General features: G+C 43.7%; 1 protein-coding gene across 3 annotated transcripts in view; it reads left to right on the top strand.

The window, feature by feature from the left end:
* MYOT (myotilin) overlaps positions 1-27,875 on the top strand; it is a 607,534-nt gene that overhangs the window by 226,024 nt on the left and 353,635 nt on the right. For all 3 annotated transcript variants that reach the window (XM_069199264.1, XM_069199262.1, XM_069199263.1), the window contains one exon: positions 25,663-25,782. In XM_069199264.1, the coding sequence (XP_069055365.1) occupies positions 25,663-25,782 (120 nt within the window). The remainder of the gene's footprint in view (positions 1-25,662; positions 25,783-27,875) is intronic.

Raw genomic sequence — 27,875 nt, 5'->3', positions numbered from 1 at the left:
TGATGCCTTTAAAACGGAAATCAATGTTAAATTTACCTCTCTCCAACAAGACGTAGACTCTGTTGGAACAAGAGCTCTCGACCTATACACAAATTGCCCAGGCTGAAACCTCTGCAGGCCTTCTCAACACTCAGCTCCAGGCCTCTATACTCAAGCGTGAAGATTTAGAAAATAGATCCTAGACAGATAATATACACATTTGCAACTTAGAGGAGGGAGTGGAGGGCACTGACCTAGAGACATATGTGACAGGCCTGTTTTCAGACCTTCTAGACGAAGACCAGACTGTGATTAAGCCTGATGGAGCCCACTGAGTGGGGCCCAGGACTCCAGGAGGAGGGAAACATATTAGAGATGTTTTGGTGAAACTCCACTCCTATAAAGTCAAAGAAGCTATTCTACAGGTGCAAGAAAGAAAGAAGAGATTTTGTCTCAAGGAGCTACTTGTCCTTCTTTGCAGGATGTAGCCCCTGCTACACTAGCTTGTCTACTCCAATTCTGTCCAGTAACGGACAGCCTCCGCCATGACCGTATCAGATACCTGTGGACTTATCCTTTTGGCCTAGCATTCAACTTCCAAAATAAGTCCCATCACTTCACTGAACTCTGAGGCTGAGACCCTACAGGGAATTTCTTTAACGGAAACACTGACTCGGTTGTCACTTCTTGAAGGAGACGTCTCTCCTTCTAACCCCGACCTGACATCTCCGCTCTGCTGACCTCGCCTTCGCAACTGTCCCATGCATCTGCAGAACTACAACCGGCGGTGATCATTCTTGCACCTCGCCGCTAAAAAGTGGAACACTCTTCCCACCCACCTGCACTAGACCAAAGACCTCCTTACTTTCAGGAAACTTCTCAAGACCTGGCTATTCGGGCCGTAGCAGTATCCCCCCTCCACCTTCTCGACCTCTCCTCCTCAGCACCTTGAGACCCTCACAGGTGAGTAGTGCGCTTTACAAATCCCTGATTGATTGATTGGCTTCTTCGACACAAACGCAGTGTTGGAAGAGACAGTGACTGTCGGATGCACAATGGGATTCCTATATTAACTTTGTCAACCCTCTCCATGTATGATTATTATCGCTTACATGATCACCCTCGAGCTGTAACCTATGAAGACCTTTCAACTTAGACACAGTCTCTAGCTGCTGTCAGCATGCCTGTTTATCCTTATGCTTCCCTTAGGCTTCACTAGGGGCTTTCGACCTATACGCCCGGATGTATATTGTAGATTAATCCCCAGTTTATCAATGTTGTGATGTTGACTATTATTTCTTTTCAGTTGTGTGGGAGAAGTTACCCAATGCAGGTGGGAGAGGGGAGGATTGGGAACAATGGCCTGAAAGCCTGTGTTTTCCACAAGGGAGCGGGATCTAATGTACGATGCTTATAGGGGGGTACTACTAAAAGCATGCTGTTTATTTCTACTGAGATGTTAAGGTAATCACCATACTTAGCTGAAATGTCAAAGGTCTCAACTCACTGGCCAATGCCTTAAGCTTTGGAAATACTTATTCGACCAGTGCAATGATGTGGTTACCTTACAAGAAACACATCTCTGACGAACTGAGGAACATAGGGTGCGCCACAAAGCTTATCTGCTTATGTACAAATTGTCTGCCACTACCAAACATAATGGGGTTGTGCTTTTTTCCACTCTTCACTACAGCTTCAACCAGTGGGCTGCAAAACTGATCAGGAAGGTAGGATAGGTATGGCAAAGGGACACCTGGCAGGGCATGAGTTAACCTTCACCTCCATATATACCCCAAACTCAGGACAAATCTCATTTTTACAATCACTGCTTTCTCTATTGGGAGGGTTTTCAGAGGGGGAGATTTTTATGATGGGGGATTTTAACCTCACTTGAGGCCCAGAGAAGGACAGCACACCCACCGACAGGGCTCATACGGGGAGTTTACCCAAGACTTTAAAACAAGCTTTCTCTTCACTGGGTCTCGTGGATGCTTGGAGGACCCTCCATCTGATGTCCCTTGATTATACATTCTTTTCACACTCTCACTGCACCTATTCTAGACTAGACTACATGTTTCCTAGCAAATCACTAACTTCAATGTTAATAGCGGCTCAGTTCTACCCAATAGCCATTTCGGACCACGCCCGATGAGTCTGACAATAGAATGGGAAACCTCCGCCCAAGTATTGACACTGGTTTTTTTCAAGCTCCCTCAATAGGGGCAGACTTTTTAGGGCTGAAATACGGCAAACTATCAGAGATTTCTTACAGCTGAACAGACCCCAAGACAATAATTTCGCCAATATTTGGGATGCCTTTAAGGCGGTAATACGCAGCAAGTGCATTGCCCTCCAATCAACACTAAATGAGCTAAGAGCAACTGATAGACTTGCATTAGAAGAGGAACTTAAGGCCGTAGAAAAAGCCCACAAGGAAAGCCCCTCCCTCACTCTCCAGAGGAAAGTGACAGCTTTGAGGGGAAAACTCAACGCAATTCATATTAATAGGGATGAGTTCACCGTGTTACATCTTAAACATCCAACTTAAGAACATTATACAAAGTTGGAGCTAACCTTGCACGGAAGCTCAGGATCAAACATGAAAAATAATAAATAGGAAAAATTGCTTGAAGAAACGGCTCCCTAGCTGTCTCGGATGACGAAAAAGCCAAAACCTTTGGCCAATTTTGTAAGCAACTTTATTCTGCCGACCACACTAATGATGTAACCCATTTATCCTACTTAGATGATGTAGTGCTACCCCAGGTGATGGATGACCAAAATTCTGTTTTGGGAGAACCAAATTAGAAGGAGGAGGTTCAAATTGCCATCTCCATGTTAAAACTTCACAAATGCCCAGGGCCAGATGGCTTTACTGCTCAATTTTTTAAGACCTTTAATTCCGATCCCCTAGCCCTTCTGACAGCCCTGTTCAACCATATAGCTACAACCCAAGCAGTTCCTCCATCCATGAGTGATGCTTTAATCACAGTTCTCCCTAAACCGGGGAAAGGCTCTCAAGAATGCAGATTCATTTGGCCCATAACCCTTCTAAACCTCAATGCTAAACTCTACACAAAAACTTAAGCAACCCAACTTAACAAGATAAATCTGGGTTTATCAGGGGGAGATAAACCCACAATAACTTACGTAGGGTGATCCATCTGGTAGACAGGCTACCAAGAAGTGAGCTACTTATAAACAGAGGGATAGGGAGGAATATTGATCCAGTGTACAGCCTCCCTAGAGGTATGCAAATCAAGAAAAGTACACTGTTCCAGTTAGGGAGAAAGACAGTAACTATGGGAGGGTGTAACTATGTAGCCCGCTCCGTAATGGGGACGAGGGCGAAAGACAGGATTAGCACTTCCATAGTAGTGTGAATGACTGGATACAGTTTGTCCTGACAATTTCAGGTATAAGTTTTTTAGTACTTTACACAAATAGGAGATACATCAAGTCTATTTTTGGTCCTGAAGAAGCGTCACTGGATCCGTTTGGGCCTCTGTGAGACGCGAAACATGTTGACCTTAATGGGGGATGTCGTGGAAATTCCCCACCCCCGTTCTAGAGTGATTGACCATTAACTCTGTTTCACTCTTATGATTAGTTTTAACCTTGGCCTCTGACCTATATATTCTGATTAAATAAATCCTTCTTTATGGTTCAGTGAGTCAATTTTAGATTCTTTTTTCTTGATCTCCTTTCTTTACGCATACACTTAGGGTCTTGGCATCATCTCAGACAAGAACTCCGGCAAAGAGCCCCCCCCATCTGGGGTGGAGCCCGTCAGACATTTCAGCGCCAGTCTGACGAGGAGCAACTCCGATGATGAAGCATGACACCTATTTGGGTGTGTGAGGTTTTTGCTCCTAAAATAGGACCCTCCCATAGTTACTGTCTTTCTCCCTAACTGGAACAGTGTACTTTTCTTGATTTGCATACCAAGAAGTGAGTACTGACATCTTACTAGCACTTGATGCTGAGAAAGCCTTTGATCAGGTAGATTGACACTTCCTCTTCAACATCCTACGCCACTATGGGGTTTGTGACAATTTTATGGTGATGGTGCGAGCCGTGTACACTAAACCACAATCCTGAGTCCTGGTGAACAGGATAAGCTCTCCTCCTTTTCATCTGGAGAGGGGGACAATACAGTACTGCCCCCCACTTCATTTTGCATTAAGTCTTGAACCATTGGTTGCAAAAATATGGGTGATACCAGAGATCCAAGGTATCCCCTTTGGGCCGACAGATCTCACTAGCCGCACTCCAACTTGATCTACCTGAATTGGAGACTTATACCAAACTGACTACCCCCCCCTCTCAGGGCTGTTGAAATTGGATCCTAAGTTTTGGGCCCCTTGTATATTTCTTGTCTAGGCCGTATCCAAGCCATTAAAATGACCATGTGACCTAAATTATTATACCTATTTCAAGGCCTTCCCACTAATCTAGACAGCACCCTTGTACTGACACTTCACATCCTCTTTCTACATTTCATCTGGCAAGGACGCAGGGTCCATCTGCGTTACACACTGTTATGACTACCCAAATCGGCTGGGAGTTTAGCAATGCCCGATGTTCACCTCTAGTACCAAGCCGTTCAACGGCAAGTGATTTCTAAATTGTCCCTCCGTGCTTTGGGTAAACATTGGCTCCATATGGACAGGGCACTGATGGGCAGATACATTTGGGATCTTCTTTGGAAAACCAAACCACACAGCCCGTCCAACGCTTATATTAGTACCTCAGTTAAGACAGCTCTACAATTGTGGGACAGTGGGACAAAAACAGGTGGTCTTTCCTTTCCATCCCCTTTCACCCCAAATCATTATAACCCAGCGTTTCCCCAGCTATGCATCCTGAGTCCTTTGACCGATGGAAAGAGGGGCGTTGCCTCTCCATTCCTGACCTCTTCCATGGGTTGGATATCCTTATTTTTGAAAATTGCCAACTTGATTTTCAACTTCCTGACTCTGAATGCTTCCACATCCAGTTGAAGCACTGGGTCTTAAAACCAGAATTTAGAATGGCCGACGAGAGAGCTTACACTACTTGAATTATTTGTAAAACCTTCTGAAGGCTGCAAAGGGTGTATCTTCTTTTTCTATTCCCTACTCATTTCCCTGACCCCTCCTTTCCACTCTTGTTACATGACCATGTGGGAACGTACTCTAGACAGCCAGATTCTGCTAGAGAAATGACGTACATTATGGAAGGATATCACCAGGTTCGACCATTCCATCCACATGAGGGAGGCACAGTATAAATTGTTATTTAATTGGTACCTCTAGCCGACAACATTAAAACAGATCTTTCCAGACACCTCTGAACAATGCTGGAGAGGTTGTAGATTAGTGGGACATTTTAAACACATCTGGTGGGGCTGCCCAACGATCTGGTCCTTCTGGTTGGAAATATTAGCGCAGATCAAATACATTTTGGTTTACCCGATTCAGACTACCCCAGACTCATCCATGCTTAAATGCTAAACGTCAGGAGATGGGGCAATCTTCTGGATGTGCTTGGGTGCAGCCAAGCCAACCATAGCGTCAGCTTGGAAGAAACAGGGCGCCCCATCTCTCACCCAATTGCATGCTCGATTTTGGCAGGCTGTCACCATGGAGAGAATGGCAGACATTATGTTAGACACAAATACAAATTTTGAGTACACTTGGTGCACGCTAGTGGAATATTTATGGAAAGCACTCGCCTTATTTGCTTGCCCTACGTGTACGCAAGTGTAGGAGGCTGGACTGGCTTGTAGTGAGTACCAAGGGGTACTTACACCTTGCACCAGGCCCAGGTATCCCTTATTAGTGTATAGGGTGTCTAGCAGCTTAGGCTGATAGATAATGGTAGCTTAGCAGAGCAGCTTAGGCTGAACTAGGAGACGAGTGAAGCTCCTACAGTACCACTAGTGTCATATGCACAATATCATAAGAAAACACAATACACAGATATACTAAAAATAAAGGTACTTTATTTTTATGACAATATGCCAAAAGTATCTCAGTGAGTACCCTCAGTATGAGGATAGCAAATATACACAAGATATATGTACACAATACCAAAAATATGCAGTATAGTATTAGAAAACAGTGCAAACAATGTATAGTTACAATAGGATGCAATGGGGACACATAGGGATAGGGGCAACACAAAGCATATACTCCAAAAGTGGAATGCGAACCACGAATGGACCCCAAACCTATGTGACCTTGTAGAGGGTCGCTGGGACTGTAAGAAAACAGTGAGGGTTAGAAAAATAGCCCACCCCAAGACCCTGAAAAGTGAGTGCAAAGTGCACTAAAGTTCCCCAAAGAGCACAGAAGTCGTGATAGGGGAATTCTGCAGGAAAGACCAAAACCAGCAATGCAACAACGATGGATTTCCAGACGAGGGTACCTGTGGAACAAGGGGAGCAAGTCCAAAAGTCACGACCAAGTCGAGAGTGGGCAGATGCCCAGGAAATGCCAGCTGTGGGTGCAAAGAAGCTGCTACTAGGCAGTAGAAGCTGAGGATTCTGCAGGAACGACAAGGGCTAGAAACTTTCCCTTTGGAGGATGGATCCCCCACACCGTGGAGAGTTGCGCAGAAGTGTTTTCCTGAAGAAAGACCGTAAACAAGCCTTGCTAGCTGCAAGTCGTGCCGTTAGGGTTTTTGGATGCTGCTGTAGCCCAGGAGGGACCAGGATGTCGCCAATTGCGTCAGGGGACAGAGGGGGCGCCCACCAAGACAAGGAGCCCTCTCAGAAGCAGGCAGCACCCGCAGAAGTGCTGGAACAGGCACTACGAAGAGGAGTGAAACAGTGCTCACCCGAAGTTGCACAAAGGAGTCCCACGCCGCCGGAGGACAACTTAGGAGGTCGTGCAATGCAGGTTAGAGTGCCGTGCACCCAGGCTTGGCTGTGCACAAAGGATTTCCGCCGGAAGTGCACAGAGGCCAGAGTAGCTGCAAAAGACGCGGTTCCCAGCAATGTAGTCTGGCGTGGGGAGGCAAGGACTTACCTCTACCAAACTTGGACTGAAGAGTCACTGGACTGTAGGAGTCACTTGGACAGAGTTGCTGGATTCAAGGGACCTCGCTCGTCGTGCTGAGAGGAGACCCAGGGGACCAGTGATGCAGTTCTTTGGTGCCTGCGGTTGCAGGGGGACGATTCCGTCGACCCACGGGAGATTTCTTCGGAGCTTCTAGTGCAGAGAGGAGGCAGACTACCCCCACAGCATGCACCACCAGGAAAGCAGTCGAGAAGGCGGCAGGATCAGCGTTACAGAGTTGCAGTAGTCGTCTTCGCTACTTTGTTGCAGTTTTGCAGGCTTCCAGCGCGGTCAGCAGTCGATTCCTTGGCAGAAGGTGAAGAGAGAGATGCAGAGGAACTCGGATGAGCTCTTGCATTCGTTATCTAAGGAATTCCCCAAAGCAGAGACCCTAAATAGCCAGAAAAGAGGGTTTGGCTACTTAGGAGAGGAGATAGGCTAGCAACACCTGAAGGAGCCTATCAGAAGGAGTCTCTGACGTCACCTGCTGGCCCTGGCCACTCAGAGCAGTCCAGTGTGCCAGCAGCACCTCTGTTTCCAAGATGGCAGAGGTCTGGAGCACACTGGGGGAGCTCTGGGCACCTCCCAGGGGAGGTGCAGGTCAGGGGAGTGGTCACTCCCCTTTCCTTTGTCCAGTTTCGCGCCAGAGCAGGGCTGAGGGGTCCCTGAACCGGTGTAGACTGGCTTATGCAGAAATGGACACCATGTGTGCCCATGAAAGCATTTCCAGATGCTGGGTGAGGCTACTCCTCCCCTGCCTTCACACCATTTTCCAAAGGGAGAGGGTGTAACACCCTCTCTCTGAGGAAGTCCTTTGTTCTGCCTTCCTGGGCCAAGCCTGGCTGGACCCCAGGAGGGCAGAAACCTGTCTGAGGGGTTGGCAGCAGCAGCAGCTGCAGTGAAACCCCGGGAAAGGCAGTTTGGCAGTACCAGGGTCTGTGCTAGAGGCCCGTGGGATCATGGGATTGTGCCAACAATGCCAGGATGGCATAGAGGGGGCAATTCCATGATCTTAGACATGTTACATGGCCATATTCGGAGTTACCATTGTGAAGCTACACATAGGTAGTGACCTATATGTAGTGCACGCGTGTAATGGTGTCCCCGCACTCACAAAGTCCGGGGAATTGGCCCTGAACAATGTGGGGGCACCTTGGCTAGTGCCAGGGTGCCCACACACTAAGTAACTTAGCACCCAACCTTTACCAGGTAAAGGTTAGACATATAGGTGACTTATAAGTTACTTAAGTGCAGTGTAAAATGGCTGTGAAATAACGTGGACGTTATTTCACTCAGGCTTCAGTGGTAGACCTGTGTAAGAATTGTCAGAGCTCCCTATGGGTGGCAAAAGAAATGCTGCATCCCATAGGGATCTCCTGGAACCCCAATACCCTGGGTACCTCAGTACCATATACTAGGGAATTATAAGGGTGTTCCAGTATGCCAATGTAAATTGGTAAAATTGGTCACTAGCCTGTTAGTGACAATTTGAAAGAAATGAGAGAGCATAACCACTGAGGTTCTGATTAGCAGAGCCTCAGTGAGACAGTTAGTCATAACACAGGTAACACATACAGGGCACACTTATGAGCACTGGGGCCCTGGCTGGCAGGGTCCCAGTGACACATACAACTAAAACAACATATATACAGTGAAATATGGGGGTAACATGCCAGGCAAGATGGTACTTTCCTACAGCAAGCACTCCACCTTTTTCAAGACGGCTTTCCCTCTCTACTTAACTTTCACTCTCTCTGCTCCATTAGCCTCCCTTTCCTCAACATTTCTGACATTTCCTTTAATTTGGTTTTATTTCCTGTATAGCCCTCATTCACCTGAGCTTGATTATTGGGATTTTGGGGGGTGAGGGATTTGGGGTAACTAAGTCCTATGGTTTGTGCTTAATTTCTTTGGGTTGTCTACTATGCAAGATACACAAGCAAGTTTGCACATCAAGACATCTTTTTGCAGTCAAACTTGTAGTGATGCTTTAGATTTCTACCAGTATGTATACGGTGCCATTGATGCCTATACTGTTGATCCTTGTGTTATACTTACAAAATTATAAATAAAGTTTGATTAAAAAAACACACTCCATTTCAGCCAATGATCCTTTGCGATCACACTGAAGCAGGCCATTTGTAGGCAGGAATTGCCACAGATGAGCCAGTTTTTTCTGTGTGGTTCTCTCCCTCTGTGTATTTTGTTACTATTACTTTTTTGGATTCTCCTTCATCTTTTTGGGCCGTAGGTTTTTTCACAATCATTCACTATGGAAGGGAGGAGAAATCCACATTTCACAGACGGAGAATTGTGTGTCACTGTGGATAAAATCATTTGAGTAGAGCCACAATTGTTTAGAGCAGAGTACAAATTACAACCATATCTCAAAAAAGGCAAATGTGGTCCGAAATAGTAGACAGAGTTATTGCTGTTTCTAACAACCTGTGCAAAAGAGGCGATTAGGAAGAGGTGGAACGACCTACGGGGGAGAGTGCATTCCCTGGCCTCTGAGCATCACCTGGAGGCCTAGCAGACTGATGATGGTTCTTCCATCCCCTGATTGCAACTCTTTCCCTAGGAGGAGACGATCTTGCAGATCCTACATCCTGAAGGCTTGACAGGAATCCCTGGTGGAGTGGAGAGTGGTAAGTTGCACTTAGCAATGTCTCATCAATCACAAATGGAGTTATACCCTTAAGTTAGGCGTTTAGAATGGTCCAACGCCCTTATCAAAACAGATATACCTAAACGTGACTCCCCAAAATATATATTTTCATACCAATTACTGGCATCATGGTTGTGTCTCTCTTTTTAACAATGTGCAATATAGACAGATTGTATGTTATTCCCCATGTATCACCCCCTGCATTTGCTTAGTCCCTTGCTTTTTATCAATGTATGTTGTTGTTCTCCCAAAAACAGGTCCAAAACTCCATCCATTTACAAAGGAAGGTATATTGCTTGTAAGTGGTCTTTTCACCTAATCACATCATACCAATATGTGTGTGTGTGTCTGAATGTTGTAAATGTGTGTTCATCGCCACTATAGTTTTTGAAATAGGTATGTGCAACCCGCTTTTTAACAACTATTGGCTATGGTATCAACAGATGACTACAACTACCATGATGATCTGTTTTTGTATCTGCAAAACAATAATGCAATGTAATGTTGCTCTACCTTCCTTTACTTCCATATGTGCACAAAATTCAAACGCCTATGCATTTGACAGTCACCATGTCATGCTTTGGATGAAAATGCCAGTTGCTGTGTACCTCAAGCATATTGACACCTTCTCACAGCTACATTGAAGTGATGTAAATTCTCACATAACTAAAAGGTTGTTGAATCCAAGATTTCCTGCCATGTGATGTTATGTGGCATACTGAATAGAAGTAGTATCCACACACAAAATACTTTGCTCTGTCCATATGATGACCAATGTCAGTTTTACTATTAAGTTGAACCACAGTTAGTCTAATGTTTTGTAGCCTGCTAGGCTTTGAAATGGTCCAGAACTGTAATCAACTCAACACTGTGTTGGGTTGAATGTCTGGCACATGTAATGTACAATTACCTAAATAGGATTTTGTATTTCAGGACATCTCTACAACATCATCACTGGAGTTTGCATTTGTGTAAATCAGCCTACATGTGTAAACAATGAAAATCACACAAAGGCCTAAACATTCTATCAGTCTGATTTTACTTTTTTAGTTTGCCCCATTTGTAGCTAAAAACACATATAAGGTAGCAACCAGGTCATAATTTCAGATTGTATGTTTTCTTCTCGGGTCCAACCCCTCCGGGTCAGTATGCCACCCTCTGCTGCTCAAGACATCTCAATTCCAGACCAGGACCAAGCCTTCAGTCATGACTCCACTCCTGCAAGTATGGATGATCGGGAGAAGCATGGTCAATCTGGTCTGTCTGGCCAGACAGCTCCAGTGAGTCGCACTCAGCCCACTCATACACCACCCACCACAGCTGCAAAAACACCTCAGCCAATGGATAACTCTACTTCCTGTGTCCCAAGGAACATCACCCCAATCTTGGGGCACACTGCCTCCAGGACACAGAATAGTGGCAGTAGGTGTCGTGGAAGGGAATCAGTGGGCCAGGAAATTGAGGCCACTGGTGTCTTTATCAGCCAGACCACCATAGACCGAGTCTTGGGAGCAGAACAAGAGTCCCAAGATGTGATGGGCCAGATCGTCACTGAGCGCAGGGAGATCAGGGAGGTGCAGAGGGAGCTCATGTTGGAAATACGCAACCACAATGACAAAATGAGCTCCCTGACTGGGATGCTTTTTGACATCTATCACCACTTGTGCCAGACTTTTCCCACACCATCTGCCCCGGTCTGTGGTCCTTCTACATCTGGACCAAGTGCCCCACTGCCAAAAAGGAGCCTGCTTCTCCCATCCCAGTCCCTGCACCTGCCCATCCCTCCAACCCCCCCATCTCTCCTTCCCAGAGGGGACAGCCATCCAGACCACAAGGAGAGGATGGCAAGACTCCCACCACCACCTCCAAGAAACGCAGATCTTAATTTTCTCTATCGTGTCTAGCATTCACTCTGTAGACTATTTCAGGGACACATTAACATTTTTTGAGGACAGTTGTATTTTGTGCATTAGACTCCAAGCTGTTGTTGCCTCTACTACTATACTTTCATCCACCAGGATAATTTTCCCATTATTTGAACCACCTTTCTGTCCCTTTATGTCATGCAAGGAAATGATTTGGACACAAACTACAAGGCTGTTTATGCATTTATTGTGACATTTCATTTTTCATGTCGTGTTCCACCATCATTTTGTCAAATCTTTCGAACAATTATTTGCAAAGGAAAATTAGAAATGACAAAAGGGTAATACATTACTCATTTCATTCAAACAAAACAAATCAAAATCCCAATGTACCCAATGTATCGGTAACGTACATATGTAGGTAACAAGTCTTAGACGACATCAAAGCTGAGTTTCACAAACCAGGCATAACCCCAATAGACTGTGTCATTTAGGGGTGGCCACTCCACGACCTTGACACCATGGAAGACAGGGAATATTGCATGGGATCAAATTAAATAGGTAAACTATCATTGATGCATACCCTCAATTGGAGCCATACATCCTGGGCTCACAACAGGAATCATACATCAGTAAAAACAATAGTGTACATCATGGCCGTGACACAATTAGGCCACAAGACCATTACAGGACACTGTGGCAGTATCTGGTGCAATGACACAAGCACCATTCAGTGGTGTGCTAAAAAAAAAGTTCTATCTACTATGAGAATTCACATCTACAGCCACCTCCACCGAACACAGACTGAAGATTTAGCAAATGTGACAGAAGCACAGTATGCTATGGGTTGACATGCACATGAGCAAGTTAAGTGGCACATATTGCAACATCACATAGAAAACAGGTCTGATACAATCTCCTAAACTTCCATTCAATTACAGTGCAAGTTGTCTATGTACAAGATCTGTCCATCCCAAGTAGATGTCTCTCCCAGGATCAATACTTATTAATACTTACTTGGTACGTTCCAGCAAGAACATATCACTGCAAATGTCACAACTTTGAAAATGTCCAAATGAAGATGACATGGTGAAGGACCCTGAAACAGAATAACACGGGATAATTAATGATTTCACATATTAAATTTGACTCAGATCACAAGTTAGGGGGTACATATACTTAGCACAAGCAAAGTTGATCTATGTCAATAACCACAGTTGTCAATGTAGGAAAACTCTGATCCACTAACATCTTTGCCTTGAACTTTCCTCAACTGATCATTCCTACCAAAATACCATTGCAGACTGATATGTTTCCTATGTCACAAGTTGTTTTGACATTGGAGGTTACATATGTAAAGGGAAACTTAAACTCTTGTGAAGAAATGGTTAATAACACCTTAATCTAGGTCAACTCCTTCTTCTTCACCACTGTCACCTTCCTTGGCCGTTTCTACATCCTCACTAGGTGTCCCTTCATGGTCTCCCTCCTCTGCAATTATTACGATGTTCCGTCACAGGGTGATGTTGTTGAGCATGCAGCAGGCAACTGTGATTTGGCACACCTTATGGGGTGAGTAGAGGAAGACTCCACCGGTCTTGTCCAGGCACCTAAACCTTGCCTTGAGGAGCCCAAAAGTCCGCTCCACTGGCCTGCGTGTTCTTCTATGGGCCTTATTGAAGCGGACTTCCCCTGGCATTGTCGGATTCCTCAGCAGTGCTAACAACCATGGTCTTTTGGGATAAGCTTAGTCTCCAACATGGAAGCAACATATCAATAGATTATTATCATATCAACCATTGTACCTTCCTAAACTAGGATTCAGGCAAATGATCCTCAAATCATATTGTACTTACCAAAAAGCTAGGTCCTCTCCAGTCCACGTTGTGACATTTGCAGGGGTGCGGTGCTGCTCAGTAGTACAAATGAATCATGTGTTAACCCAGGAGAGAGGCCACACACACTTGAGAATTATAAATCCTGTAAGCCGACCACTTGCACATTGATGGAATGGAAGTTCTTCGATTGCGGTAGAGCTGTTTACTTGCGTGTGGTGGTTCCAAGGCAATATGCATGCCATCTATTGCTCCAACCACATACGGTAGTCCACCCAAAGCATACAATTCTCCCTTTGTAGTTGCCAAATCCTGTTGTTGTGGGAACTGGATGTGACTGTTGATATTTCTCATCATTGAAATAAAGACTTCTTGTAGCACACCACTGAAAGTTGGTTCGGACGTGCCTTCAGATACCGCCACATTTTATTGAAAAGAGCCAATGGCCACAAAATGAAGAACTGCCATGAGATTCACTATTGGGGTTAAGGCTGTTATATTCCTTTTGTGAGGCAGGGGATCAGGCTGCAGTAGGTGACACAAATCCAGGATTGTTTGCCTATTTAATCTGAATTTCTTAATGACATCCCTGTCTTCCATGGTGGCAAGGTCTGGAAATGGACAGAAGACCTGAGGTCGTCGTCTCCTACGCAGGCCTGGAATTAAAGGTCTACATGTATGGGAAAGAACATATCAGCTTAAATGGTCACTCCATACTTTGATGATCAACACACATCTTAAGTCTTGGTAACATTAGGAATGTCATTGTGTCATACATGTACACACATTGTTTTCATTTTTTTTTGTCTTCAAAACTATTTTTTAAAATTTTCTTTTATTTTATGCAAATAATACATTTAAAATGCATTATTTTAACTTAATTCTATTTTATTTTCTAAATACCGTCAATGGAGTTATTACTTTCCCTGAGGCACTGTCAATGTCAAACACAGTCACAGTTCACTTTTTAATGTGTCATATTGTACCAAAAACAGTGTTGTTTGTATCTGACATTTGTATAGACACTAGCCTTCATTTTGAGTGCTGGTGATGCACTACCAATTTAAAAATACACAGCTTCACACCCTAAAAGGGCAGCTGCCTGACCTTGCAGTCCGGACATTGGCTACCCGACAGCCTTTGACAGAAGTTGTCAGTGTAGTAGGTAGAACAGTCTGTGACAGACCTTGCCATAGGCTAACGTGTGACAGCTACGTATGAAAGCCAATGGATGTGCCCCTCTCCATCACAGATCGCATCCGCTATGTACTTGTACACAGTGTATTGAAAAAAGATCACTTCCCTCCTAACAGTACAGCCAACAAGACCTCTTCCTTTTTAGCTGCTGTTACTGACCTCTCGGAGCCAGAATGCTTGGCAAAGCAGGTGACGGCCCCAGCTTTCAGTATGGAGGAGCTGGAGCTCCTTACCAGGAAGGTTCTGTCTCTGCACAGCCAGCTATATGGGAACCCACAGGTACAGGTACATGTTTATTTGGGAAATGTTTGACTAAGTAACTGAATCCTTTTTTGGCCTCAGGCTAATTTCTCCCTTTGTGTGCATTGGCGAAGTGTTGTGATTGGAGTGTAGTGGTCTGAATGATTGAGCTGGTTAAGAAATGTTGTTTGACAATGTTAGAAATGTCTGTACTTGAAATTGAAAAGTCACCTGAAAGGAAAAGCAGAAATATCTGTCCATGTAACTCACAATTCCAGATTTCATCAAACAAACTGCAACCCCCTTACTACTAGTAGTCAGTAGACAGTGTACCAGTAGTAAAAGTGAAAACATACATCCCATATCAACATACAAGAAATGTTAAGTGCAAGAAGATTTTCTAAAGTTATGGATTTGTCTGATGCTGTCCTGTCAAGTGGGATTGCAGTCCATATTGTGGAAGAGGATTAGCTGTATGGTTTAAACGTGTCATGGTGCCACTTATGGGGATAGTTATTTCTTGGCTACAAGTTCAAATAACACAGGCCCTCAATCATCCATACAAGTATTCCTACACACACTTGTTCATAAATCCTTGACATTTATGCTCTTGCTGACACATAGCAGCCCTTCCATACTGCCCTTGGTCCCTGTATGTGATGCAAACCATGGTTTCTTACTCTTGGAAGTCTAGACATGAAGACAATGTAGTTGTGCGTGCGGTTATGTGCCAAGAATGTACAGTTTGTTTAGCCTTTAGTAGCTGACAAATCAGGAGTAGGTCTCGCAACAGGAAAGGTTTCATAGCCCTGGCCTAGATGATGTTTGTGGCCTAGATTGGTCACATGAGGCGATAGAAAGCATTGAGGGTACTCAACAGATCGCTGCAAATCAAAATTTCCTAGGAACCTCTAAATGTTTTCCCAAAAAATGTAGTTGCTCTTTGGTGAATGCATACAAAACTGTGTCACAGCACTACAAACAAAATCACTCAAAACATTTCTTGTTTTTTTCTGTCATCCATACAGGTCAACACCCATCAAAAGTGGGATATCTTGATGGCCATCACTAAGAGGTGCAGACCCTGGGGTCCATAAGAAGTGCATCCTGCATTGCCGGGAGAGGGGGAAGGACCTCCAATGCTGGACCCGTAAGTCAGCGAAAGACCAGCTCGGCCTCCCATGCCCCTTTTGTGGATTGGGTCAGATGTGATGTTCCAGACTGCGTAACACAACATGAATTTGAATGACAAACTGTATTGATTGCAACAGATAGGAATGTTCCTTATTGGTAAGAGAGTTACATGCACACCAAACATTTTGGTGTCCTTAGTACTGTCCAGGTGGGAAATCAATGATGGAGGGAAATGTGATGCTTAGAGAGACATTTGCAGATCGAAGGTTATATCACATAGATGTTGTGGTTTCCCATCTTGAGAAGTCGATATCTGGCCCAAAACCTGACTCTTTTGGAAATAAGGATATATTTTAGCTTTGTGCTGCAGTGGGTTTGAAATGTCTCAAGGCCTATATGTTTACTCATGCTTTTGAAGACCTCTGTCATGGAAAGAACTATCATTGGATAAGAGACAAAGGCATACATGATATAGGAGCTAGCATGGGGAATTTCTGGACTTTGAGCAAATGTTGTGTGATCAAAGTTCATGTTATATTGTATTTAAACAGATACACTCAAACCGTTGTATCTGTGTTTTCACGATCATCTGGGCAACGCGAAGGTTACCCTGGCAATGTCAGGGGCACGGAGGAAGCTGGCCACTGCAGCTCAGGTGTGGACACCACAGAAACTGAGGGACCTAGTGGCATGGAGGGTAAAGAGACTCGCACGGAGGCCACCAGTGACCCAACATCTTCTTCAGAGGACTCCAATGAAGACAAGTTTCTAATGGTGGCGAACCCTGGAATGACTTACACCTGCATCATCGTTCACCACCCAAGTTCTGATCTCCACCCTCCCTCTTGCTCCCCCAAGTAGACTGAAATCACTCCACCTAAAAAGGGGTGGCGGGCACTTCCTCCGATATTAGTGTCCCAGGCTGCACTCAGTGAGGAGGCTGTAGATCTTTTGCGTACTATCGCTGTAGGCCAGACCGCACTAGTGAATGCCATCCAGGATCTGAGTGGTCAGAACATCCAGATTCTGGCTTACATGGCTGGCATTAATAGCACTCTGTCACGCCTACAGCGTTCATTCCAGGGTCTAGCATCCTCATTGATCGCAGACTCCCACCCACCCCAACCTCATGTCCCAACTGACATCCCTTCCCTATCCAAAGTCCCTCTACCTAGCATTGTCCAGAGTACATGCACACCTTTACACGCATACACACCAACACACTCAAGCAGCGCATCCTCACATACAAAAGCACAGCAAAAAACACAGACACACAAATGCTGACACCACACACCCCACCACCACAACCACAAGCATACTCACAATCACCACACCTACAATGACACAGACATCTGTGCTCACCACCAACACACCCTCAGTCAGCACACCCACCACAACACAAACCCCCAGACATACCACCAGCACACCCACAGACAGCAAACCCACCACAACACAAGCACCCACACACACCACCAGCACACCGTCAGTCAGCACAGCCACCATGACATACAAATGCACTGGCACACCCACAGACATCACAACACACACACCACCTCCACAACAGACACATCCACACACATACTGAACACAAACTCCCACACTCACCCAAGCAACAGACACCCAATAAAAACACAAAGGAAAACATACAGCACATACACCAGACACACAGGCATCCACACCTTCAAGAAACACATGCACATCAGACACTACCACTCCCTCGACCTCCCACCCCAAACTCCCTGCCAACCACCCTACTCATTTTCCCAAGGAAGCCCTTCTTTTTTCCCTGGACCTGACCCCTTCCACATCCGAAACCACCCCTCCCAAACGTCTTTCCACCGTTACACATCCCAAACCTCCCCTTCCACATCCCCACCCACCCAACCCAAACATAAATCCATCCCTCCAAAACATCTTTCCACCCCTTCCACAGCCCAACACACCCATTCTGCATCCCAACCCACCCCTTCCACATCCCAACCCATCCCCCCCAAGCCCAAAACCACCCCTCCCAAACCCAAGAACCCACACCCCTGGGTAACATCATTGAGGTGCCTGCTCTCTGCGCATAGATGCCCCTTCCAGAGGAGGTTTATTTTGGCAGTGGCATTAGGAGGCAAGTTGTGGGCATGCACTCACACTGTGGACTATTGGCCTGGTGCTTTTGTTTTTTTCTGTACAGTTTTATTTCATTTACTTATGAGAGAGTTATCTCATTTCTATAAACCATTTTATTTTGAGAATGCCTTTGTCCTGACATTATTTAAGGATTGTTACTAATTGTTTGTTGATAATGTTACTTCTTCTAATGTGTGTGCCATGCATTTACTGACATTTGCAACAGTGACAAGCGCAGGTTGTATATTTTACGTATTTGTTTTAAATGCATACATTATTGTTGTACAGTTGTGATGGACATGTTAATTTTAGTGCAAGGATTCATCTTGTTATTGGACACTTACACCAAAACTATATGTGTTTCTGTTATGCATGTGTGTTTATTTTGACATGATGTGTCAATGATATGTACATATGCATCGCACAGGAAACCTGCACTTTACAGTTAAATGACATCTAATGTTTGTCATATATTGCACACACTAAGGAGACATGTGTCTTTCATACATCTCTGCCATGTTTGCAGTTTAGAGGTAAGACTGGTAGTACATTCTGTGTACACCCACTTGTAGCATGTTGTAGTGCAATTGCTACATGATCATGGCATTGAGTAGTTCCAATTGGGTGTACTGTTTCCCTTTATGATTTTAAATTTATTGGGAAATTATTGCATACACACCTGTGAGGACACATTTCTATTTGTGATTGCTGTGACTTTTGTGTAGATGTTTATTGTCATGAAGGCAGTTTATACCAGATTGGTGGATACCATTAATATCACAGGGTATGTTATGATATAATTTTCTATGTACAACATTACACAAATATGCATTGTGCATCATTACAGTGTTGTTTGGGAAACGTTTTTACCCATGCATGAGTCCAGTGCTACTGTACAGCAACCATTCTGAGGATGACAGGTATAACAGTGACTTACCTTCTGTTCTGTCGTCAATGGAGTTGATTTTCTTCTTGGTCCAGGAGTAACATCAACGGCAGGACTTGTATGACTGAGTTCATGGTGGCAGGAAATGTGGAAATTTAAAAAAGGTAAGTTTTGTGCTTTTATCCCTCTCAACACGCCAACTGAAGTGTGGAGGTTTAGCTGCCACAGTTGCGCCGACACAAATGCATATCGTGATTGGCTTGGTGAGAAGAGGGTCTGGTGTCCCGCTGCCAGCTGCTTTTTCCTATGGCACCGTTGATGCAGGTGGTGATTCTTGGCAATGATGGCGGATCATCGGTGGTCTTTCACTTATGCTCCCGCTAGTATCTAAATAGGGCGGGAGGACCATCATGGCGGCGGATGGATTTTCAGATGGAAAATCGATGATGTGACCGTTATCTAAATCAGGTCCTAAATCTTTCCTGCAGAACATAATGCAAACGGCTTAGTTAACCATTTTCTCATCTAGCCCATGCCTGTCTATTGCACAAGGATCTGCACTCGTCCCACTTTTGTGTAATCTTTATCTCTGCCAATTAGCTGCTCATTTGCATCAGTTTCATTAATGTTTTTCACAGAAACAAACAACACTCAGGTCCTCATCAATGTTAAAGATGAATTTTCGAGTGCACAGAGTGGCTAGAAATAGTTTTGGAAGCAGTTCAGAGATGGATGCTATCAAACATTTAAAATTATATATTCATCACACACGGGAGTAATGCTAATTGGCCAAACTCCAGATTGCTATGACCTGGGGCTTAAATCACTTGGTACTTGTTCCGCTCAAATGCCTATGTTTGCCATTGTGGCATAATGCAAATTACGTGGCAGCACTCAATAAATCTTGGTAATCTGAGATTTACCAAGGACTGTAATGTGAAACATCAGGATATTTAAAAAAAAATCAACTTCTCACACTCTCCTACATCTAAAAACATCATGATCATGTCTGAGAACCTCTGTGCTTATTACACAGGTTTCAAGTCAGTAAACAGATCTTTAAATCAGCAATCATTATGCACCTCACCTGTATTCCCAAAAGCCCTAAGTGCTAGATTTAGCAAACATGATCCATGTAAGATCCCAGTATCTATGTTTCTGCTGCTGTTGGAGATCCTGAAATCTAAACTAAAGAAGTGAGATGGCCAGTCATTCAGGGCATCATGACACTGTGTTAGCAACTCTCTTCTTATAACAATTTGCTCCAAGGCTGTCAATCTCAGGTTTTGGAAAATAATCTAAAATTTTACTTTTCTTGTCTTGGTTATTTGCCTGTAGATTAAGTGTTTTTTATTTCTAGTAGCACCAAGAGAACCCTCCAGGTTGAACACTCTTGCTGTACAAAGTGCCTGTTAAATAAATGATAGGACCTCTCAAAATGGACACAGTTTCAGTAGTAGGTGAAACCCTTCCTTTCCAGACAATTTAGTGAGAGGTGAAAGCTAATTTCCTAAAAAAGAATATGTACCAAAACATGAATAAAATTAGGACACGTCCATCACATTGACATTGGCTGTGTATTAATTCCTAAAGTAATCACACCAACACAGTAACACTCTTTATCATATTAAAGTGTGTCAGGTTGTGGCAATTGCACCTTCGTTTCTAAAAACATTGAAGTTAAGTATTCAAGGTATGCATGCAGTCCTTTTGGGTAATTTACAAGAAATCATAAAATACTTTATCCTGATTAAGGATCACACAACAGCTGTAGACTGAAATCTACTTACAAAAAAATCTAATATAGCAGAAGAAATTATGAAAAAGTGGAGCAGAGAACCGCTGTCATTGCCTCCTTCGCTGATGAGACTGAGCGGTCCTGTATGTGTACCTCAACCCGTGCACTGACTGCACAAGAGAACCCCATCTGCTATCGTCAAATGACACATTCACTCTGCATGCCAGTCCCAATGTCAATACAGCTGATTGAGGGAAGAGCATAAAAATAAAGGGACACCTATAGCCAATAGTCTTTCTCAGGTATTTCTGCTGTGCCTGAAAGAATCCATTAATGTAGGACAATGTTATAAATGTTACACATGTACAACAGGTTTCCTGAGAGTTACTGATACATTAACAATTTGTAAAGTGATGAGACTAGAAGAGGGTATTTATTTGTAACTAAACAGAAAGTAAAAAGCTTAGTGCCAGATGCATCATTGTACTAAATACCAAAACTTGTTACAGTTTGCAACTAGTATTTTCCAATAAGTATTGAACTTTGGGAACCAACGTATGAACGTAATCCAGCCTACCAAATTACTATTTATTATGTGTGTTGCAAATCGCCACTCACTCGGATTGGATACAGTCACAAGGATGGTGTCCTGTAAGGTTCAGCAGACCATTATGCCTGTGATTACATTTAAATAGAGACTTTTATTCAAAACTGACCAGTTTCCTAAAAAGAAACATGACTGTGTTTAAAAAAAAAAAATCTCTTTTCTAAAAAGGTTCTCTGAGAGGTGGCAATGCTCACCTGGAACACTACCTAATCCCCAAGAAACGTCTTCCACATTTCACGAAGGATAAGGAATCCAAAGGGTTTTTTGCAAATAGCTGCCACCCTAACTATGGGTAACTTTTCAGTGATATGAAACCACAAGAAGCCCCTTCTAAACTGTGATTTATAATCCATCTCTAAAGATATTTTAGAAGTCTGTAAATCTTTACCGGAGGCCTAAGTAGGCAGGGGAACAACGTTCCCAAGCTTCATCAGCCTGATCAAACCAGTTCCCATACTTGTTTGTTTAAAGACAACTGTTCGTGAACAGTTGAGTTGCCACAGGTTGAAAGGTGAGAAGAAGGGTCTCCTTTACTATGAAGTGCGAGACAGGAGAGGCAGCTAAAGCAGAAACCATCCTTCTCTCTAGGGTACCTGCTACCTGAGGGAACTTTAAATATGTGCAATTGTTAATTGGCAAATCTAAAGGCTGCTTGGGAGTCAGCAACGCTTTAATTGATTGATAGAATCTGGAATTTGTCCTTTTAAAGGAAACCTAGAAAAATTATTTGTACTAGCTAAAATCAGTGCATTATTAAAAACATAAGTTTTGACAGCATTGTAAACATTTGAACAAAATCTTCTTGCACATTTTGAGATAGCCTGTGTACAACCTATCTTATACCGTGTTTCATAAATGTTCTAAACTAATGACTTAGAGCCATATGTACGAACACATTTTCCCATAGAGACAGAATGGGCAAAACTGCTTGCTACATCTGGCCCTTAGTTCACAGTTCTTATGTGTCACGGTCTTGGACCCCTGAGCACAATAAACACATGTCACTATTTCCCCAGGGCACCATCCAGGACTCGAATATGTGACCACCAGAGTACACCCACAGATATCTGAAGTGATCAAAATAGCCTACCAAATTGTCCTACAAGAAAAATGCATTTTTAACAGATTAATTTATGTTGCATTTATTGTTCATTTGAGTTGTGTGCAATATATTCTAAATGCAGTTACCTGCAGGTCAAAAGCTAACAACATATTTACAGAATACTTTATCCTTTTAGCCACGTCTTTGACCCCTCCTCACACTCGTTGGACATGCCTTCATTTTATCCTAGTTCCCATACTTTTCTTTATGCACTTTGACGACTGATCATTGCAGATTTCTAAATTGGGTTTGTACATAGTGTAAAATGTTTTTTTTGTCACAAACTCACGAATTTAGAAAATGGAATGGTTTGTTCCCACTAAAAAAATATTTCACCTAACCCATATTACTTAAACTGCCACCCTTTATCATGTATATTTCTTGTGAATAAGAAAATTTTATTTTTATTCAATTACAATATCAATTTAAATAAATGCGCAATTATTTTTATAGAATGAAGAACACTTGTTTAAATACATAGTTGTTACCTAAAAGAGATTGATATTCTTTAAACCTACCCTTCTGCAATTGGTTGTAGCATGTGTAGGTTTCTTCCTACATTGGGAGTACATTTATTTTTGTTCTGGAATTTACAGTTTTTTAGGAAAATGCATGTGATGCTGTTAGGATGGCCAGTTTGCATTTATACTTCTGTACAACGTTTGTGAATTTCCATTCACAGCACTGCACAGACATTTCTTCATCTGAAAAAAGCACATAGCATTTACACCAGCCGTGGCCCATCCGTATGGGCAGAGGGGCCGCTCTCCCCACCTTTTTCCCCACAAAGAAAGAGTCTGTCAGGCTGAACAAAAGTCAGCCTGACAGACACTCTTCTTGTTCATGTCAGGCAGCCAGGAGCTAGACATGCCTTGAAAGCATAGGCTCCTGGCTGCCTGAGCTGACCTTTGCCAGGCTGACGATTTTAAAGACCTGTGGGTGTGACCTCCTTAACCCAACAAAAGTGCCTTGAGGCCCTCACCCTCGTGACAAGGGGAGCATCAATGATTGCCTCAGACCTGGACATTTCAGTTTTAAGCCATGAAATGCCCAGGACCGAGTATCAATCAGTGACACCTCGTCACAGAGTGGTGTGTGGTCAGCAGTCCCACTGGCCCCATCCCACTCTGTGACGTCTGAGGGACTGCTGCCTTCCCTCACAGCTGACCTTACGTCAGCCAGTGATGTACGACATCAATCCCAACCTGCCTGGGGCCTCCGAGGCTTCCCTCCTGGAGAACTGCAGTGAAGGTAATTTTTGTTTTGTGATGTTTGGTGCGTGTGTGAATCTATGAATGTACGTATGTATGTGTATTTGTCTGAGTGAGTGTTGTGAATGGATGTGTGTGTGCGCATGTGTGAATCCATGGGTGTGAGTAAGAGTATATGTGTGCGTGTGCAGTCTCTGCCCCCCTTTTAAAATTTACAGCTGCCACTTATATACACGTGTTTGGGAAAGAAGTGTCTCAAAGATGGGCAGTTGTTCTTTGTAACTATTTTGTCCACACAAAAAAATATTTTTCTTTGTGAAGGATCTCCTTCCCCTATGCTGACGAATTGGGGATGCTTTCTTCCCATTCCTATCCTGGAAACAGACTTTAGACAGAATAAAACAATCCGTTTGTGGTGGTGTGAAATAGTTTGTGAATAAGACCAAACGAGTAAACTTGTATGTGATCCCAAACTGTCCTGGGCATGACTTTCCTTGAATGCCCATCCTTCTACCCTAGGAGAAGATTTAGTCACACAAAAATATATGTATGAGTAAAAAAAAAGTGAGTGTAAGAAAGGTTTAGCGAATATTGAACACGGCTTACACATATAAAAAGGCATCTTGCTGATGTAAGCCAATCTTGCAAGTCCAAATGACTGAATCGAGCTTCTAAAGTTCAGCCAGGATGAGCCAACAAAGATTGTGATCTCGTTGAGCTGCTGGAATCTTTAAAATCAGTATGTGTTGCAGTTCCAGTTGATTGCACTCATTTACGACATTACTGCTTCAATCCCATTTCCACACCTGTGGATAACCAAAGCAGTATCAGGTGTTTTACTCCATGCTGGGATTTTTCTGTGTACGAATTCCATTAAGTTCTCGCAAGAAAAACCCCGTTTACAGGAAAACCCTGTAGGTTAGACATTAATTATCACACACGTTCGAATCCCATTTCGAGCACAATGTAGATTTTCACCCAATTCAGTATCTGTTCATAAATTATGGGTTTTCTTACATTGTGTTTAGGAGGAAATGTTAAATGCGATAAGTGCATAATTACAAAATTTTCTTTGTGTATGTCAGGGATGAGGGCACGCTATTCTGTGTTTCTTCCAGGCGCGGCACGTCCTTTAGGGCAGAGGGGCCACGCCGCCCATCTTTTGCCCCTCATGAACAGTGCCTGTCAGGCTGAACAAATGTCAGCCTGACAGACACTCTTCATGGTCAGCTCAGGCAGCCAGGAGCGAGACATGCGTGATTTTCGTAGACTTCTGGCTGTCTGAGCTGAACTTTGCTGGGCTGAAGAGGTCACAGCTCCTATGGGCGTGACCTCCTCGGCTTAGCAAAGGTGCCTTGAGGCCCTTCCCCTCGGTGACGAGGGAAGCGTCACTCATTGACTCCCACCTGGGGGCTTCAGGTTTAAGCTCTGAAGCGCCCAGGGCGAGCGTCAGTTCAGTGACACCTCGTCACAAAGTGGGGTGGGATCAGAAGTCTCACTGACCTCCATCTCACTCTGTGATGAAGTTGGGACTGCTGCCTTCCCTCCCAGTGATTGAAGGCAGCAGTCGCAACCCTCCTGGGACCTCCGAGCTGAAGGTAAGTGTGTGTATGTGTTTTTTTTACATGAATGTTTGCTGCGTGCGTGTATGTTTGAATATTGATGAGTGTTGTGAATGGATGTGCGTGTGTGTGTGAATGAATGATTGTGTGCTTCATGCCCTCACGCCCCCCTCCCTCCTAAAATTGCCGGCTGCGACTGGGTTCGTCCGCGATAAACTGTAAAGACCATGTTTCATTTCTCTGCAATATTAATGGAAAAACAGACAGAAATGTACACCTCATTTGTTCACAAAAAGGAAGTTCAAGAAGGAACACAACTAAGAAGGAGAACATTATTTCATAACATATACATTATGTACATTTCTAAATATTACATAATGTTTTTTATTAAAATTGTTTTCTTCATTTTGAAAGAGGACACATAAAAACTTTAGTTAATGATAATGACAGTGTATGATATTGTTTGTTCTGTTTCAGAGGAGGTCTGCACATTGGTCATTACAGAAGCCTATCCAGAAGATTCCGGAGTTTTTAAATGTGTTGCAGAAAATAATGATGGTGTTGTGACCTCCAGTGCCCATCTGTTTGTTTTCCCAGGTAACAAGAAGTGATAATTATACGTGGTAAGAAATTGGGTTACTGGTTGAGGGGGGCTGAAACTCTACTGAAGCAATAACCACAATCCACCTCAGGGTGAGGCACAAGCAAACCTCAAGTTAACCTGTGTTGAACTCTCCAGTAACATGGCACAGAGCAGTCGGAGGCAATGTGTAAATTATTTACGCAGCATTTCAAACAGTAACGGAGTGAAAACAGAATACCAGAAAAATCCCACACCATTTCAGAATAATAGAGAACATTTAAATAAATAAAAGAAGCACAAAACAATCCAACTAGTAGAACCAGATATATGCAATTTTAAAGATTTAAGTGAAAATAGTGCCACAAAGCACCATCTGTGGATATTTGGTTGTGCTAGAGCAGGACCAAGTCACAAGTTCAGACCAACTGCGATGTGGCATGGCCAACTAAAGCGACCCAGTTAGGCCCATTCAACAAGTGTACCTTAAAAAGTACAGTAAATCCTGGTCATGGAGCGTTGCAAAGTCCTGCGTCAAGAATGTGTCACACAGCAGTGATTCCTAGGAGCTGTGCAGCTGTGTTGCACGGTCCTGTGTTGTTGTTTAGAATACCGTTGGTGAGAGGCTTGCGGTGTGAAGTGCTGCGTTGAAATGCGCCTTGCACAGCCAAGTTCCAATGAAGATGCGGGGCTTGTGGTGTGGAGTCCTGCATTATTGTCAAGGATACCACCAGTGGGGGGCTTGCAACATGAAGTCCTGCTTCCCGAAAGCATTACGCAGTGGCGTTTTCTGAAAGGCTGCAGTGGCAATGTGAAGTCCTTGCTCCAGGAAAATCCATGCAACAGAGGCGATGCGTCCGTTCTGCTGGATCCACAGATGGACTGGCAGAGCACCTTCAGGTCAGCTTCCAAAAGTCCAGGACTGGGGTGGCACCACTTGGCAGGGTAGGACTCACAGATGGCAAAGTCTAGGTGCTAGGTTTATGGTTGGTAGAGCCGTCTGTCCTATAGGCTGTAGTCTGGAGGCCTGCCAACCAGACCTTGGAGTCACTCTGGTTTCCTGGGTTTGGCAGATGCTGGTCCAGTCCTTCTCACCCAGGCAAAAGGGTAGCAGGCAGCAGGTCAGCACAGCAGGGCAGCAGTCCTTCAAAGCAGCAGTACAGCAGAGAGACAGTCCTTTCAGCAGCACAGCAGTCCTCCTTCCTGGCAGAGTCCACAAGTCCAGAATTGTACTCAAGAGTTGGGTTCAAGTGTCTAATATTAATACCTGGTGGCCACTTTGAAGTGGGGGAAGCTTCTAGAGGTTTCCACCCTCCTGAGGTCCCAGGCATCCCCTTCTTCCATGGCCTGACCCCAACTTGTCTGGAGTCACAATAGACTAGTGACAAACCCTTTGTCAGAGTGCTCACGCAGACCCTTTGTGATGTGCACGTGTAATAGGTGACAGCTACTCCTCCTCATTAACTTAGAGTAGTTGTTAAGTAAATACTCCAAGCAGGTAGAAATATTCTTCTTTTATTTCAAATATATAATCCGGTAAGGACAACACTTCCACTCGCTAGCTGTCAACGCTCCTATTTAAGTGATAACATTCCAACCTACAACATTCTCTCCTACCTCATCACATTCTATCTACATCTTACCATTCAGAAATACAACCACTTTAGTTGAGGACATAACACATCTCCTCTCTTACAGGGTGAAAAGGAATAAGTACAAACATAACTAGAACTAAAGTTACATATTTGTATAAATAAGAAAACATACAAACTCTAAAAACAGTCTAATTTGTTATATAATCTTGCAAATACATAGGTCGTTTGATAACTCTACCATGTTTACTATTGTATGATTTCCTCATCACATAATGTCCTTGACTTACCTCTCTTGGGTGGTAATTTCTTCTTCATCACAAATCCTAGACTCTTCCCATTGTTGACATGCTACTATCATTATTTCAATGCCAGTCTAATCAGCAATAAAAAAAAAATATTTCATCACATGAATTCTTCTTACCCTCTTTGCATTTTACAAAACGACTCATGCCAAACCCGACCATCACTTAGTTTGGCAGAATTATTATAAACTTCAACCACAACCGTCGGTTCAG

The sequence above is a fragment of the Pleurodeles waltl genome, chromosome 7 (assembly GCF_031143425.1).
Source record: "Pleurodeles waltl isolate 20211129_DDA chromosome 7, aPleWal1.hap1.20221129, whole genome shotgun sequence".
In the NCBI taxonomy this organism is placed as follows: domain Eukaryota; kingdom Metazoa; phylum Chordata; class Amphibia; order Caudata; family Salamandridae; genus Pleurodeles; species Pleurodeles waltl.
Note: the sequence above shows the minus strand (reverse complement) of the source record. Positions and strands in the feature narration are given on the sequence as shown.